The 18297-nt window shown below is 45.6% G+C and overlaps 1 protein-coding gene across 2 annotated transcripts in view; it reads left to right on the top strand.

The window, feature by feature from the left end:
* BTBD16 (BTB domain containing 16) overlaps positions 1–17234 on the top strand; it is a 68169-nt gene extending 50935 nt beyond the window's left edge. The window contains exons 11-16 of one of the 2 annotated variants that reach the window (XM_023224396.3): positions 8636–8727; positions 10351–10433; positions 11609–11686; positions 13966–14064; positions 15574–15762; positions 17081–17234. In XM_023224396.3, the coding sequence (XP_023080164.1) occupies positions 8636–8727; positions 10351–10433; positions 11609–11686; positions 13966–14064; positions 15574–15762; positions 17081–17149 (610 nt within the window). In that variant the 3' untranslated portion in view covers positions 17150–17234. The remainder of the gene's footprint in view (positions 1–8635; positions 8728–10350; positions 10434–11608; positions 11687–13965; positions 14065–15573; positions 15763–17080) is intronic. The other variant, XM_023224397.3, reaches the window with a different exon arrangement.
* Positions 17235–18297: the final 1063 nt, after the last annotated feature.

Below are 18297 nucleotides of genomic sequence, written 5' to 3'. Positions count from 1 at the left end.
GCATTCATGTTGCTGCAAATAACATAATATATATATTTTTAATGGCTGTGTGGGATTCCATGGTGTATATGCACTACATTTTCTTTGTCCAATCCACTATTGGTGAACACCTAGGTTGATTCCATGTCTTTGCTATTGTGAATAGTGCTGTGATGAACATACGTGTGCATGTGTCTACTTGGTAGAATGATTTATTTTCCTTTGGGTATATACCCAGTGATGGGCTTGTTGGGTCAAATGGTATAGTGCAATTTTCAGTTCTTGAGAAATCTCCAAACTGCTTTCCACAGTGGCCGAACTAATTTACATTCCCACCAAAAGTGTATAAGTGTTCCCTTTTCTCCACAACCTTGGGAACATTTGTTATTTTTTGACTTTTTAATAATAGCCATTCTGGCTAATACAAGATGGTATCTCATTGTGGTTTTGATTTGCCTTTTTCTGATGATCAGAGATGTTAAACATTTTAGCATATGTTTCTTGGCCACTTGTATGTCTTCTTTTGAAAAGTATTTGCTCGTGCCCTTTTTCTACTTTTTAATGGGGTTGTTTTTTGCTTGTTGATTTGTTTAAGTTCCTTATAGATTTGGGGTATTACACCTTTGTTGGATGCGTAGGTTTTATGTTTACTCTGTTGATGATTTCTTTTGCTGGGCAGAAGCTCTTAAGTTTAATTAGGTCCCACTTGTCAATTTTTGTTTTTATTGCAATTGCTTTTGAGGACAATCACAAATTCTCTGAAAAGACTGATATCCAGAAAGATATTTTGTAGGTTTCTTCTAGGATTTTTATAGTTTTAGGCCTCACATTTAAGTCTTTAATCCACTTGGTAAATGTTTATCATGTTTTTAGTGTCTGTAGAATTTGTTGTGATAGCCCTCTTTTCCTATCAGATATTGATAATTTGTATATTTCTCTTCTTTCTTTCTTTGATCAGCATTGATAGAGGTTTATTTTATTAATTTTTTTTAAAAAACACCTTTTGACTTGACACACCTGTTGATATTTTTCAATTGTATATTTTCTATTTCATTAATTTTTCTCTTCATTCTTTCCTTCTACTTTCTTCTTTTTTTTTTTTTGAGACGGAGTCTTGCTCTGTCGCCCAGGCTGGAGTGCAGTGGCCGGATCTCAGCTCACTGCAAGCTCCGCCTCCCGGGTTTACGCCATTCTCTTGCCTCAGCCTCCTGAGTAGCCGGGACTACAGGCGCTCGTCACCTCACCCGGCTAGTTTTTTGTATTTTTTAGTAGAGACGGGGTTTCACCGTATTAGCCAGGATGGTCTCGATCTCCTGACCTCATGATCCGCCCATCTCGGCCTCCCGAAGTGCTGGGATTACAGGCTTGAGCCACCCTGCCTGGCCTCTACTTTCTTCAAGAATTATTTGATATTCTTTTTCTAACCTCTTGAGATAGGTGTTTAGATATCTGATTTCCAGGCTGTCTTCTTTTCTGATTTAGAGCTATACGTTTCCTTTAACTGCATCCCAGGCGTTTTGATATAATCTGCATGTGTATAGTGTATTGGGTCAGGAGTGGGGGCGGCTTTATCAGACATTCTATAGTAGGGGACAGGTGGGTGGAGAAAGTGAGGAGGCCTCGGAAACAGTTGCCACTCTCTCCATGAGGGGCAAAGGGTCTGAGCTCTGGTGATATCAAGAAGATGGAGTGGAAAGAGTGTCTGTAAGAACAAATATGGTAGCAAGAGAATTAATTCATTCATCTGGTTCACCTGGCTGGAAAAGGAGATGAAAGAAGATGGGAGAAGCAGCCCATTGCAGTTTGGAATCCATGGTGATTTATACAAAAATATGGCACCTGTGGAAGATGATCTTATTTTGGATTAATTATGGTGAATTTAAAGAGATCAATTCTTTATCAGGAGCTCAGGTGTATGGTGTATTTCAAAAGCCATCTTGCTAGAGTGATCTGCTGTGCCTCCGCACTTGGCTCAGTTATCCCCAAGGAAACCCGCCAGGAGCACCCTCTCTCCCCACAGTCTGATTCAGATGTTCAGTCTCTGGGCTCCATAGTATTGCATGCCCATCTCTGTAAGTTTTCTCACTTGTAAATAAAATAATTATTGGGATTATCTATTCCTAAGCATGGCTCCCACACTGGCCATTTGCAGCAAGGACTGTGTCTGACTCACTTTACCCTCCCAGTCCTCAATCTTTAGTAGCTAGTAGCTGTTGACTAAGTACTGAATGAATGGTGCTTTGAATGTTCCTTAATGGTGGTTTTCACCTCTGAAATATTTCACTTTAACTCTGAAAACTACTCTGCATTGCATGTCAGGTACACACTGTAAGAAGGAATATAGTGACTTTCTGGCTAGCTTTTCAGTGTTAAATTGAAACAGTGTCCTGTTTGCAGAGTGACAGCTTGAAGTGCACCAAACATGGGATGGTTTCAGTCCTGCTGGGTATGGATTTGACCTTGATTTGCAACTTTCTCCCTCCAGCCTTAGGCATTACAGTGTGTATGCTACATTTCAAGTGGAACTGTCTTCTCAGGGCCTAGGGATGACTCTCCAGTTGCTTTGTGTATGCCTCCAGTTGTCAGGTTCAGCAGGAGATTGGCAAGTAGCTTCTTGTTGCTTCTTATGTGTCCTTTTATGGTATGTGGGGCAGGGCTGGATCTGAATGACTGCTAGAAGGGTGGAGAATTCAGTCCTCAATCAGGTGAAATTGGTCACTATAATTAGAAGCAGAAAATGTCTTCCCACCTCCAAAAACCTTTCTGAGAATAGTGTAGAACTCTTCTTATGATTGTACTAATTGAAATGAGTGGCAGTTTGGGAGCTACAGGACAACAAAATGCATTCAGTTCATGTCAGTTTGTAAATTACTCACTTTATTAATTCAAAGAAGTTTGATGCTGGAAGGTCCCTTAGAAGTTACCTGGTCTCACCCTTTCATTTTGCAGTTGAATAAGCTAAGGCCCAGGCATAATGAGGAGCTTACTTAGGCTCTTTTTGCAAACGGATGGTGGTGCTGGGGTTGACCTTGGTCTTCAAGGTCTTCTGACACTCTTAGCTCTTAGGGTCAAGGGCAAATCAGCAGACATGTAATTCTAATGCTTAGCTGATTTGTTAGTCACTAAATAGGTATCTCTCAGATACTGCAGGGTTGATTCTGGCAATGAGCTTCCACCTCACCAGAAGGAGGAATTAATTTGAACGTAGCCAATGAAGCCAATTCCCATATGATCCAAACTTCTAGATTCCCCTGATTCTCCAGCTGAGTCTGTTCTTTCCTGTACCCTACCCAAAGCTGACCCAGCCTTTACAGAGCTGGACAAAGCCGGTTCCAGAAAGCCTTCTCTGATCTCACTTGTGCACTGGATGAATTCCTCCTCTTAGCTCCTCTTTGCGGAGAGAACAAGAGCATGTGCTGGCTGCCTGGGTGTGCACTGGCGAACCTAACAGCACCTTCCCCCACCCATTCCCCCATATACCATTCCCAAGGGAACCACAGGGGGAAACTTTCAAGGAGAGCTTCCCTGCCATGCCCTGTACCCTGGGTGCCCTGAGCCCACTGATTTCTTGAGGAAAATGTGCTATGATGCTGTGTCCCCAGGGAAGGTGAGGCCATGTGCCTCTTGTCATTCATGAATGGCATTTGCAGATGTAGCCAGAGTTAGCATAAAACTGGGCAACCCTGGTGTGCCAACACTGATCTCTTTACCAGCACATTAATTTTGAAATATCCCATGAGTCACGGACATTAGGGCCATTAAATTGTTCTCTTTTAGAATAGCTCAACCAAGCCTTGTGCAGGGAGGTTGATGTATTCGGGGCCAAGAGGATTTCTCATTATCTGACGTTCGTGCTTCTTGCCTTGTTTGTGTCTTCTCTTGCTCTGAGAGGTGATGACTCTATTCCCCTTTAATTTGGATCTCTGGAACCTGAGTCTCTATTGTTCTCAGGGTCCCTAAATATTATGCTTAGTTCTTACTAATTTTCCACCTCTGCCACATTGCTTCTTGGCTTTCCAGGCATATTGAGAATCAGAAGCACCAAAACATACCTTCAACAATAAGCATGGAGGAATAGAAGAAGTATAAGAGTCTGAGTGTAGGAGGTTCTTAAAAAGGGCAGCTGTGGTTGTGAGTAGACAGGATTTCCCTTTGTGCTAGGGTCAGGACCATCTTGACAGACAGAAGGACATTGAACTCAGTCTCAGTGAAAATCTGGTAGGTCATAGTGACAGCAGACAGGACCACATGGGCATTGAGATAGCAGCATAGATGCCTGTATGTGCAGCAAGTGTGTGTGAGTATGTGCACCAGGGCTGGCCCTACTGGCATTCCTAGCAGGCAAGTCGTGGGTGAATGGAGGGATGGGATGGTGGAAATGAGGCTGGAGATTTGGCAGGGACCAGGTCGTTCATCCAATTAATTCACCCAACATATTGCAAGCTAAGTGTCAGGCACCGTAAAAGACACCAAGAGTACAACAATGAACAATGCAGACACAAACCCTGTCATCACGGAGCTTGCAATCTAGGAGCAGAGACACGCAATAAATGAGATGTATGTTAGGAGAAGTCAGCCCCGAGTCTTAGCCCCACCTCTGCCGTTCACTGCCTTTGGGCAAGCACTGTGAGCACTGTGCATGGAGGTAATGACACGCACTCACCGGGACTGATGGTGGGTCAGCCCTGACTCAAAGAAAAGGCCCAGGACAGCATGTGACAGGGGTCCTAAAATGTGGTGACCTTTGGTAGGTTATGATGTGGGGGTGGCAGAAGGAATTATTGTTTCATTTACCACAGTTGAGTGTCAGGAGCCAAGAGGACCATTTCCTGGTGATAGATAGATAGATAGATAGATAGATAGATAGATAGATAGATAGATTTTTTTTTTGAGATGGAGTCTCGCTGTGTCGCCCAGGCTGGAGTGCAGTGGCACGATCTCGGCTCACTGCAACCTCTGCCTCCCAGGTTCAAGCAATTCTCCTGCCTCAGCCTCCCAAGTAGCTGGGATTGCAGGCGTCTGCTACCACGCCTGGCTAATTTTTGTGTTTTTAGTAGAGACGGGGTTTCACCATGTTGGCCAGGCTGGTCTCCAACTCCTGACCTCAGGTGATTCGCCCTCCTCGGCCTCCCAAGGTGCTGGGATTACAGGCGTGAGCCACCGCTACCGGCCTCCATTTCCTGGTTCTTTGATTTCAGAAGAGTCCCAAGTCTTCTATGCTGAGTTGTATTTTGGGGGGGGGGAGGGGAAAAGCCATTTTCTCTTCTCATTGTGAGTTATTACCCTAAAATGTGTGTTTTTTTTCAAACGTCTTAAAATTTAATATGTTAGTTCAAGTGTTTCTCAAATAAGCGAAGTCATTTTTAACCCTCATGTCTTTTTTAAAGTGGGCAAAATATGCATAGCATAAATTTTTCCCATTTGAACCATTCTTACGTGTTCAGTTCAGTGGCATTAAGTTTATTCACATTGTTATGCAGCCATCTCCAGAACTTTTCCATCTTCCCAAACTGAAACTCCACCCATGAAACAACAACTCCCATTCCCCTTCCCCAGTCTCTGGCAGCTACCGTCCTACTTTCTGTCTGTATGAATTTGATGACTCTAGGTACCTCATAGAGTAGAATCATCCAGCATTCACCCTTGCGCCTGGCTTACTGCTCCCAGGTTCATCATGCTGTAGCATATATGTATGTTAAGGCTAAAAATCTGAAGTGCTGGGAATATCAGGGCTATGGGTCTGATACTCACAGGAAGGGTGGAAGGCTCCAGCAGATGACAGGGTAGAGGAAGTGAGAAAGTTGTGGCTAAGAGCACCTCTAAAATTACATTATGTACCCATCAGAGGGAGACTTGTCCCCAGGCACTGTCTTTCTGAGTCTATGGGAGATTTGTCCCCAAGTTCTGGCAAGTAGAACCTAGGGCCAACCTGGATGTGTCCTTCAGTAGCAAGGAACTGTGAACTGTCTTCCCTAGAGAGGTCACGCCCCAGGATTTCTCAGTGAACTTTGGGAGGCATAGACCATCGCCTGAAGTTGTCTCAAAAAAGTAAGCACTAAACCAAAAGAAGTCTTTGCACAAACAGAGCGCAGTACCAGAGAAATCATGCCAGTCTTTGAGTTCACCAGTGTGGCCAAGCGCAGTAGTCCCCAGACTTAGCAGCTGCTTGCTCCCTCCCATCTTACGTGACACCATGTGAAGGCACTCACCACTGGGCCAGAGAGGAGCAGGTGCCTCCGCTCCCAGACAGTTAAGTGGCGCCAAGTAAAATGGAAAAGGTGCTGGACTGGCCCTGAGTGGCCTGTGTAGGACACTGGCTCCAAGACAATGGACCTTGCTAGGCTCCCAGAGCCAGGTTATATTGATCAGTTCTGAGGGTGGACCACAACCCTTAGATCCTTTGAGATTTCAGGAAATCAGAAGCTGAGGGCACCACTTTCTTTCTTTGAGGGGCCCATAACTTGGGTGATTTGGAGGGTGGCAATGATGATGAATACCGCCAAGAACAATTCCCTGCATTTGACCCTGCTTAAGTCCATTCACTTTCCCTGGGGCAAGAGGACAATAGTGGCGCTTATGGGTGTTGAGGACTCACTGGGTGCCAGTAGCTGGCCCAAGCCCTTCCCACTGTCAGCTTTACTCCTCCCTCCCCACCAAGGCAACACCTGTGGTTGCTGCTCCCACTTGATAGAGGAGAGTGAAGCTCTGAGAGGCCCGGTCACAGGACTGTGACTGGCTGGGTTGGGATTGGACCCTGGTCTGCCTGCCTCAGGGACTCCAACTTGGTTGGGTGATGAGATGACTCATGGCCTTTCCATGTCAGCCACAAAAGTGGGTATCCTTGCCACTTCCCAGAGGCCCCAAGGGGTCATCAAGTCCAACCAGCTGTCTCAACAAAGCTGTTTCCAAATCCTCTGGGACAGGATGGCTGTCCAGAGAGGCCCTGGCTGAAAGGCCTGTGGGTCTGAGTGCCTCTGAAAGGGAGGATCAGGGTCTCAGTTCCTCTCGCCCCTGCCAGCAGCCTTGCCATGCCAAGCACGTCAGCAGAACCGGCGTCTGGAGCTTCCTGGTGGGGGGCAATGCTTTCCTCCAGATGGGTCCTTTCCTTTCTGGGGCTGAATCTGTTTTTAAGCTGCAGCTCCAGCAGGGGCCCACTGCTTAGGGCAGCACCCAGCTGTGGAGCCCTGGCCATAGGTGCTGGCTTGTCCCCAGAGCACTGGGCAGGGCTAAGGAGGATGGCGTCAGCTTGGCCCCTTCTTGCCACTTGGCACCTGCTGCCCAGCCATGATGACGCCTCAGCTGTTCCTCCATGACATGATGAAAAAGAAGCAGAAGAAGGCGGAGGCTCAGATCATCTGAGGAAAGGAAGTGAGCCAGTGTTATTTGTCTCACGAAGATGTCAGTGTTTTCAGGGCACAGGCACCGCACCCACCAGCCCCGGCTCCACTTACCCTGGGTAATGGAGGGCTGGTTCCAGAACCAGTAGTTCTGCACTCCTGAAAGCATCTGCCTGACTTTATTTATGGCTGCTCTGTCCACCTCCGGAGACAGGCACCGGGTAGATGCTGGTAAATAACCCTTGAATCGAATCAGAACTCACTTGTCTTTATGCCTACAACTTTTCTGCACCCCTAGGCCTATCTTCTGGGACCTCTGGCGTGGAGCGGTTGGGCGGTCCCAGAAATTCCCAGATCTTATAAAAATAAACGGTTCCGGGAAAGCTGGCGGGCATCTCTGACAGAGGGGACCATAGGGTCAGTGGTGCCTTCTGTCCAGCTGAGACAGGATGTGACTTGGACATCACTCTTGATTTACGGAAAAATAATCTGCAAGTACCCTGGGTGGGTCCTCTGCAGGCTCTGCCTTGAGGGAGTGACTGCATTTCCAAAGGGACTTAGAAACATTGTTCCCCGTTGTCCCCATTTATGAAAAGTGACGATTTTTGTGAAGTAAGTTATTTCAAAACAAGGGCAGGGAATGCGTGTCTGTGTGTGTGTGTCTTCTCAAAAAGAACTGGATCTTCTCAACCCGGCGCTGACCTTCAGCTCCATGAGGAAGTTAATTGGAGCTTGGTATTAACGCTGAGTATAGCAGAACTGATCCTGAAACCAGCTGCTAAAACTAGTTCCCCACACAGCCATTCTCTTCTTTTAAATTTTACCAGAAAGCACTTACAAAGCGCCTAATTTGGTCGCTTACTGGAAGGGCAGCGTATGTACAGGGGGAGTCAGGAGTCCCGGGTTCCAGTCCGAGCTGAGCCTCTTTTTCCCATCTGTAAAATGGAGCTCATGATCCTTGCCCCGTCTGCTCTACAGGAAGTTGGTGAGACTCAAGTGAGAACTGTAAAGTAACATGCGTTCCCATCAGTCACTTAATACACTTTCATTGAGCGCCTGCTTTGTGCAGAACTCAGTGGTAGATGCTGAGGAGAATATAAGCATTTGTCTCCATTACCATCTCTGGGGCTGGACTTTATAGAATGTCATCTAAGCCACCATCTGCTTCCATATACCTGACCCCTCTAGAGAGACTGAGGCTCCATCTCCCCCTGGCTGGTGAAGCCACTAGTCTCTACAACATGGCTTTCCCTAGCCCGAGCTAATTCCAGAAAGCAGTTTGCTGAAGGACTGTTATTCTTCTTTATGCCTCTGCTAAGCTTTCCTGAGAACTGTTGCTTTCTGGACCGGGATATAGGACAGAGCTTGAGGCCACTCTTCTTCTGCTTGCGTCTGCACGGCATTACCAAAGGTAAGCCCCAGTCCCGGGGAGTGCATCCACAGGAAAGCTGCTGGGCACCTGCCCACCCTGCAGCCACTGCTGGGGGAGCCTCACCTGATGTTTCCAAGGGAATCACCTGAAACATGGCATTGTCACTTCCAAGTATGTGACGTCGGGAAAGTCATGCAGCCTCGAAAGTCATGTAGCCTCTTGGTCTCACTTTCCCTGTCTGTAAAATGAGGGTAATTGGAGCTCTGATGAAATGCAATGATGGCTAAAAGGGGCTTATATATTGTGAAGCAGTGTACAGCTGCCAAGGGCTGTTTTATTGGCATCTAATTGTATGTCCTACCTCTTCACATGCTTCACTTCTAGGCCCCTTGTTCTGCAGTTTGGGAGAAAACTCTGGATTTGTGCTCCCTCAACCTCGTGCTCTGGGCACAGGGGATGGTACCTGTAACTCGGAAAGAGGAAAGGAATGTGGGGGAATATGTTTTTGGCAGTCCAGGAGGCCACCCAGTGAGATCTTTGCATCTGAAAGGACATCTGAGAACATTTTCAAAGCCATTTCCAGCTATCCAGATACAATAAGTGGCTCTAGAATTCAGGAATGGTTGATGGGGCCAGGTAGTTTTGTCCAAGTTGCTACTAAACACTCCAGAAACACTGATTACCTGATCTCAAACCTCCTTTCCCAGGCAGGATTGCAGTCAGGGGGCCGTGAATGTTGGGGTGAGGCGTGGCTGTGGGGGAACACTAACTCTTCCCCAGGGACCTGGGAAGCGAGATCTAGGGAAAAGTATGGGGAAAAAAATAAAAATAGAAATTTTATATTGGAGCTATGTGCAACTTAAGTATCTTCTTCCTTTTGCTTTGTAATTTTTTCGATAATATTGTGAGAACTGAAATATGTTTAAAGAATAAGGAGGACTGGTCAAAGCTGACCTTTGAGGGCCACTGATGGCTTTTCCTTTAATAATAGTTCTCAAGGTACCTTCCAGGGTTCACTGGGCAGCAATATCTTCGTGCAGGATTGTTGAGAGTGTATTTCATTCAAAATAATATAAGTTACACTTAAGTTGTACATTAATGTGTAGTAAAGACATTTTTTTAAACTGAAGTTGAAATGGCCATCCAATTTGGAGTGAATGTGTTGTTTCCTTTGGAAGATTATTTGTATAAGGTGGGTTTTTTTTTTTTTTTTTTTTTTTTTTTTTTGAGAGTCTCACTCTGTCCCCCAAGGCTGGAGTACACTGGTGCAATCTCAGCTCACTACAACCTCTGCCTCCTGGGTTCAGGCGATTCTCCTGCCTCAGGCTCCCAAGTAACTGGGATTAAAGACGTGCATCGCCACACCCAGCTAATTTTTGCACTTTTAGTAGTGACGGAGTTTCGCCATGTTGGCCAGGCTGGTATTTCTGTAAGTTTTTAAAAGAGAATTGATTTGGAATAGAAAAGTAATTGGCTCTGAACATAACCACAGTGACCCTGAGATGGTTTATTTCCACTTTGTCAATCAAACCTTAAAGGAGACCATCCACCCCTTTCCCTTCCCTCAGCTCCTGACTTCTTCCTTTTCCTTTCTGTAAATGAGACTTCTGAGGCTCCGGTGTGAATAACACTAAAAACCCTTCTCTTTGTGTTTCTTCCCAGGCAAGGATCTGGAGGTGCTGCGGTACATTAACTTCTTCCCAGAGTCATGGCTGAACCGGGTTACAGCCAACCACTACCACGCAGTGAGTTGCCTGCTCTGCAAGAACACAGTTGTCAAAATATGTTGCCTCTCTGACTTTGCTTTTCTGGAGATGGGTTTCACTTTTGAAGCCTCTAGATCTCTGAGGTCAGGACATATCTGGATTGTCCTCCAGGGAAAGTGGGAAGAGCAGGGCCTCGGAAGGAGAGAAGGGAGGAGACCCAGCTTTGGAATCCGGGTAGTTCGAGCTCCCCTCATACGCATTTTTGTTCTTGGTACAGATTAACAAGTGTTGGGACCAAATTACTCTTTCTCCAGTAATAAATGAGCATGTCTCTCTGTGCACCCTCAGCAACACAGAGCATTTACATTTCTAATCACTTTTCTTAATTGAGAAGGGAACAACAGCATCTCATGTTTTAACATGCATTTCCTTTATTACTGGTGACTACGAATGTTTTTCTATGCGGCATTTCCCCTTTGTGAATTGTCCATGCAAACTGTTGTAGTTCTTATGTGTTTTCAATCTCGCGTTTTCAAAGATGAAGAGGGGCAGTGTGTGAGTTCTGAAGAAGTATGAGTCACTAGTTAAAATTCAATCCTGCTCAACAAATACCTATTGTAATATGCAAGCCACAGTGCTCAGCGCGCCCCGCACCATAGATCTTGACTCCGTGGAAGGAGGTGCTTTTATGGGACATAACTCAGGACCGTTCTCTAACAAGGCAGCAGAGGAGTGACAGAGAGGGGACCGTCTGTGCAGACATCTTGGGAAGTCCCCACCTCGCTCTTGGTCCTCTAACTCTGTCCACCTCCTTCCTTTTGTCCCCTGCTCCTAATGCCATCCTCTCGAATTCCACCCCCTCCCCGCCCCAGCCCTCACCTTGGAGCCTCCCATGAGGGGCCTTGCTTGCTCTTGATTTTGTGACTGTGATCATCTCTGCCCCATGTACACATTTTATTTCCCAGGCGAGACTGCTCAGGTACTTTTCTGTCTTCTCCTTGCATCCTCTGAAAGCACTGGGCACAGCACCCAACACAGTAGGTTTTCAATAAATGTCTGTGAACTGAATGAATGGCTGAATGTGAGTCTAGAGGCAGAACTCTTTTTCAAACATGGTGAGGGGTGCAGGCATCAAGAAAGAGGCATGAAGATGAAGACAGGCACTCGTGTCCAGAGGATCCCTCTGTGGTCAGTTGTGTGTGTTTTCCTTTCAGCTGGAGAATGGGGGCGACATGGACCAACTGAAAGATCTTAACACCCAGGCTATGAGATTTGGGCTGCTTTTTAACCAGGTACTGAGAACTGCACCCAAACAAGGGGAAGAACTGTCCCTCTCGTGCTTAGTTAAGAACCTTTGGAGGGCAGCCATGATCACTTCTGGCTCCTGGTAGGGAGGTCAGGGGACCAGAAGAGAGAATCATAGGTGTCTCTCCTGCATGGTCATCAGCTCCCAGGAAATAAAATTCACAAGGCAGGGGCCTGGGACAGGCCGTTTAATAATTACCCCACTAAGGGGACCAGCGATCCTGGTGGTACTGGGATGGAGGAGTTGCTCTGGGATGTAGGACTTCAATTCTAAAACCAGGAAAGGCCAAGGCAAACTGGGAAAGGTTGGTCATCCTATTTCCCACAAACACCAACAGTTGCAAACTGGCTCAACAAGAGACTCCACACCAAGTCCATGTTTAAGCTTATAGGGGTGAACTCAGTCTGGGCAGCTATTTTGATAGATCTCAGAATAAAACTGCAGTGGGTCCAGGAGCTTGATTGCAAGGCATCTTGGCACTTAGTGACCAGGGGAGCGTTGGGGTTGGTAGCTGTGCTCCGTGCTGGGTTCCCTGTGATGGAAACAATTTTCCAAGAAATCACTGATCTCCTTTGATTATTTCAAGGCACCCCCACAGTGATCTCAAAAGAATTCATGTTTCAAGAACTAAGGGGTGTTGAATGTATCATCAGAGAGTCCCCTCTGAGTCATCCCTGGAGAGGCTGGCTCAGCCTTTTGGTTGCAGAGATGTCGTGCCTAAGTGGGCAGATGGAGATCACAGAGTCAGCACTTCCTGCAAGTGCTTTGAGTGGCTCTTGGGTCCATCAAATTGAAACAACATGCTTTGTTTCAAAGGTCTGTAGACCACAGGTCATCTAAGAACATACCTAACCTATTCTTTACCTCACTAAGGAACATGAAGAGTAAATCATATTGTCACTGTTCAGTAGTTACTACTAAGGCTACTACTAACTTCTACTAACTGTACCAACTGTTTGTAGTGAGACCAAGGAGAGGAGGGTCTAAACCCTCCAGAAACACTGATTACCTGATCTCAAACCTTTTTTGCCAAGCAGGATTGCAGCCAGGGGACTGTGAATGTTGGGGTGAGGCATGGTTTTGGGGGTACACTGTAACTTTTGCAAACTTGATGGGTTCCCAGGGACCTGAGAAGGGAGGTATAGGGAAAAATATGAGGAAAAACATAAAAATAGAAGAAATTTTAAATTGGAGCTATGTGCAGCCTAAATATCTTCTTCCTTTTTGCTTTGTAATTTTTTTCTGTAGTATTGTGAGAACTGACATTTTTTTTTATTATACTTTAAGTTCTATGGTGCATGTGCACAACGTGCAGGTTTGTTACATATGTATACTTGTGCCATGTTGGTGTGCTGCACCCATCAACTCGTCATTAACATCAGGTATAACTCCCAATGCCATCTCTCCCCCCTCCCCCCTCCCCATAATAGGCCCCGGTCTGTGATATTCCCCTTCCCGAGTCCAAGTGATCTCATTGGAGACCTGAAATATTTTTAAAGAATAAGATGAATCAGTCAAAGCTGACCTTCAAGGGCCACTGATGGCTTTTCCTTTAACAATAGTTCTAGAGGTAGCCTCCAGGGTTCACTGGGCAGTGGTATCTTCTTGCGTGGTTGTTAAATGTATATTTCATTCAAAATAATATAAGTTACACTTAAAAGCATTAATATGTAGTATAGAATTTTTTAAAACTCAGGTTGAAATTGCCATCCAATTTGGAGTGAATTTATTCCAAATTGTTAGCAGTAATTACTACTACCAAGGATTTCAGTTTCACTTTCTCCATGTTTCCTACATTAAAATTGCCGTTGTATTTTCACTTTCAAATCAGTTGCTGAATGAGTGACGTTTGTTGTTGTTGCTTTACTTTGTTTTACCATGTCCTCTTGACTTTTTTTTTTTTGGAGACAGAGTCTTACTCTATCACCCAGGCTGGAGTGCAGTGATACAATCTCCGCTCCCTGAAACCTCTGCCTCCCCTATTCAAGCAATTCTCTTGCCTCAGCCTCCTGAATAGCTGGGACTACAGGCACACACCACCACATCTGGCTAATTTTTTTTTTTTTTTTTTTTTTTTGGTATTTTTGGTAGTGATGGGGTTTTGCCACATTGGCCAGGCTGGTCTTGAACTCCTGACCTCAGACAATCTGCCTGCCTCAGCCTCCTAAAGTGCTGGGATTACAGGTGTGTGCCACCGCACCTGGCTGACTTTGAACACTATATATTTTTCCCCCTTCACTTTGTTGTTTCTCTTTCCCAATTTAGGAGAACACAACTTATTCGAAAATGATTGCTGTATATGGATTCTTCTTTAAGATAACGGGACTCAAACATGATACTACCTCTTATAGTTTTTACATGCAGGTAAGGATAGAGTGCACGAAAGTTATGTCTCTGAAAGTCTTTTAGAGTTAGAGTCAATCCATGTTGAATTAATAATAATTGATTCATCATTAATTACTAATTGACATGAAATGTAAGTGCTAACCATGCTCGTATATGTGATGTCATTTGATTTTTACAACCACCTTGGGAAGTAGGTATTGGTAGCCCATTTAGCAGATGAGGATCTGAAAACTGAGCGTCTTTGTGTTTATATGGCCTCTACTGGTAAAGCCAGGATTAGATTCTAGTCTTCTGTCTCCACATTGGGGCTCACTTCATCTTCAATTTATACAAACAATTCAGTTATTCTCCCATGAAGATAACCAGTAATGTCCCCAACTGGGAGAGGGGATAATTTTGTTTAGCTGCAAAGTGGGCTATGGGCAGGACCCCAGAAAGGTGCTTGACTTCTCCGTAGTGCTCCTGCTGGACTTTAGGAGAGGCAGGAGAATGTCATGTTTAGCAATGGAGAGTCCGCAGGCAAATGGCCTGTGAGCTATAGGACCTGGGCAAGTGCCAGGAACTCTCCTCTGTGCAGTTTACTTACCTTTAAAAGACACAGAAGGTAACAGGACATACCTCACCGGGTTGTTGTGAGTTTAAATGTGTTAATCTGTGCAGGGTGGCTTGGAGCAAGCTTGACACACAAAGCACCATGTGCATTAGGGAAGATGAGGAAGATGATGATGATGACAATGACAACTATGATGAAAGATCGCTGTGTTCCGCTTAAGATTTGCTTACAAGTCTCTCTTCTCTAAACTGCAAGCTTTTGAGAGGCCATACCTTATTAATCTTTTTATTACTACTGCCAATCACAGTACCAAGAACATAGAAGAGCTTTATTTTTTTATTTTTCTTTATTTTTTGAGATGGAGTCTCGCTCTGTCACCCAGGCCGGAGTGCAGTGGCGCAATCTCGGCTCACTGCAGCTTCCATATAAAGGGGCTTTAAATGGCTGGCTGAATGAATGAATGGATAAATGAGTGAATTAATGCATGAATGAAGAAACCAGAGTTTTAATCTCAGCTTTGCCAGTACCTCATATGTGCCCTAGAGCAAGTCATTTCTCTTTCTTGGGCCTCAGCTCTTGGTCTCCTCAGTGGTCTCCACTGACTCAGGCATCTCCCTACACAATGAATTCTTCTGGGTGGAAGAGACGAATTATGTGACAACAACAGTCCAAATGCCCTTATTGAGTACTACATTGGTTTTTTAATTCTGGCGAAGCCATCATAAAGCTTGACTTATGGTGTTTTTCTAGACTGGCCAAAGCCCAGGCCATCAGCCACTGGTTTATGTATGGTAAGGGCTCAAATAACAACCCACTCAGCAGCAGCAACTTTTAGGAGATGGTGCCAGTTGGGAAATGCCTGCTTGCTGCCTGCACACATTATATACCAGGGTCTATGTGCCAGGCGCCGGCTTTCGCTATCTCTGGGCCACTCCGATTGCAGTTCCACCTGAGGTGGGTCACTCTCTTTGCAGAGAATAAAGCACACAGACCTGGAATCCCCCTTCGTGGCCTATGAGCACAAGCCCGTCAGCCTGCGCGCGGCACGCCTCGTGAAGTATGAGATCAGAGCCCAGGCCCTGGTTGACGGCAAGTGGCAGGAGTTCAGGACAAACCAGATCATACAGAAGTTTGGGTTGACCAAGCTATCCTGCAAAAGCCATGCAAGTGTTCATGTTGTGTTTTTCTTTTATTTCCTTTTTGCTCTTTCTCTCCCCCATCCTTTTGGGGATCACTGGCTTCTAATCTCCAGTGCTCTACACTGAAGATCCCTGGAAAATCCGGCTCAGTTTCTTAAGGATTATCACAGCCTCAAATAATGCTAAAGAGAAATCTCTTCTAGAATGAAAAATGATGGATATGGATAACTATAACCCAAATCAGACTGCCTGACTTGGGTCACACTAGATCTATTTTATAAGCATCAAAGGGTATTTTTTTTTTAAGTGAGGAGGCTCCGTGGAGCGTATTTGCCATCACTACCTCCACTGATGCCTGTGAGTAACACATTAATTTCCCTGAAATCCACAGCCCAGACTCACCTGCCTCACTCGGGTCCACTGGGGAAGGACGGGGTCCATCTACCTCAGTAGGTGTTTGCCAGCATCTAGGCAGATCCACTGCCTGGCCTGGCTTCTGACCAGAATAAGACTTTGCTACAAGCCAGTGAGTAATTCCCAGTCCTGACTGCACATCAGAATCACCTGGGGGCTTTATAACTACCAAGGCCAGAGCCCCACCCAGATCACCAGACTAGATAGATACTCCATGGGTCGGGCCTGGGTATCAGTATTTTTAAAAGCTTCCAGGTTATTTTCTATGATGGTAGAAATCACAGTAACAATTTCCTTTGTGGGGGCAAGGGAGAGGAGCTGGGAAATTAACTGACAGAGAACATGAAGGAGATTTCTGTGGGGCTGGAAATATTTGTCTTTGTTTTTTTTTTTTGAGATGGAGTCTCACTCTGTCACCCAGGCTGGAGTGCAGTGGCACGATCTCGGCTCACTGCAAGCTCCACCTCCTAGGTTCACACCATTCTCCTGCCTCAGCCTCCTGATTAGCTGGGATTACAGGCGCCCGCCACCACGCTCAGCTAATTTTTTGTATTTTTTAGTAGAGATGGGGTTTCACCCTGTTAGCCAGGATGGTCTCGATCTCCTGACCTCGTGATCCGCCCGCCTCAGCCTCCCAAAGTGCTGGGATGAAATATTTGTCTTGATCAGGGTGATGGTTACACAGGAATATTTACTTTGTGAGAATCCATCAAGCTGTCCTCTTCAGATTTGTGCACGTTATTGTGTTTAAGTTATTCCTAATTTATTGGCAGTTTATTTCCAATACCCGCTGCAAGTTTTTCTGATGTGCAGCCATCGTTGAGAGCCAGCATTTTCTACAACTGTTAGGCCTTCCTCTTTCCCCTTCTAGGGGGCCATTGTGTTTATCCTAAAAGTCACATTTGCTTGGTTTTGTTTCATGTTTTAGATCTTGAAAATCCAAACTGTGGGCATCCCAATCTATGTAAGTTTTGCATTCATCTTCCCACCATCCTGACAGTTTCCAGAAGAATCTGTGGGATTTCCCCCTCACTGGTCTGCATAAAAGAAAATAAAATGACATAAAAGGGAGCACTCAAGCATTCCGTTGCCTTTCCTAGTTGGTGATGGTCTCATTCGAACTTTTGTCCACATTTGTATCATTTGAGGGTGGAATGTGCCAGACCCAAGAGTGCATTTACCAGCCCTGCCCCCACAGCACCCTGAGTCCAGCCCTAACTTTCTGCCCTCTCCCAGCACCATGGAAGCACCAGCGGCGGCAACAGACTGCGGCTAGGAGCGTGGAGGACTTCCCTTAGATGCAGCTCTGTCTGCTACACAGAACAACATGCCTGCCAATTGTCCCTGGCAGTTTGGGCTCAGACAGCACAAGAGGTAGGAGGGGACGGAAGTGATTCTTAAGTACAGAGTGACTTATTTATTATCCCACCTTTTAAACTGAAGCTCTGCAGTTTGGAAGGAGGGAAGTAGACAGCCTTCCTTCCCACTTTATTTATTTTCTATTGCAGTGTCACAAAGAACCACAAATTTAGTGACTTAAAACAAGACATTGATTACTTCACAGTTTTCATGGTTGAGGAATTCAGGCGTAGCTTCACTGGGTCCTATACTCAGGGCCTCATAAGACTACGGTTTAGTGGCAGGCAGGCTGTCTTCTCATCTGAAGAGATGGCCAGGGGAATTCATGTCCAAGTGCGTTCAGGTTGTTCACAGATTCATTTTCTTGCAGCTGTATGACCAAGGGCCCCGGCTGCTACCAGGGTAGAGAGAAGGCTGTGCAGGCCCTAGTGGCCCCCTGCAGTTCCCTGCCATGTGACTCTCTATAGACATTTCAAATCATGGCTATTTGCTTCTTCAAGGCCAGCAGAAGAATCTCTCACTCTAGTCTACTAAGACAGCATCTTATATAACGTAAGGTAATCATAGGAGTGGCAGCCCCTCCCCTCTGCCCTACTTTCCGGACTAGAAGTAAGTCACATGTTCTACCCACACCCAAGGGGAGAGAATTATACAAGGGGTCACCTGAGGGTGTGTCCACCACACTGTATTACCCATTGTCTTTGGAAAAGTGATGGAGAGTCGATGACGCTATGCAGACAATTAGGTGGATAAGTTTAGTCTAATAATCACCTTAGAGTCAGACAC

The sequence above is a fragment of the Piliocolobus tephrosceles genome, chromosome 9, assembly GCF_002776525.5.
Source record: "Piliocolobus tephrosceles isolate RC106 chromosome 9, ASM277652v3, whole genome shotgun sequence".
Taxonomy (NCBI): Eukaryota; Metazoa; Chordata; class Mammalia; order Primates; family Cercopithecidae; genus Piliocolobus; species Piliocolobus tephrosceles.
The sequence above is the reverse complement of the archived record's forward strand: the minus strand, read 5'-3'. Positions and strand labels throughout refer to the sequence as shown.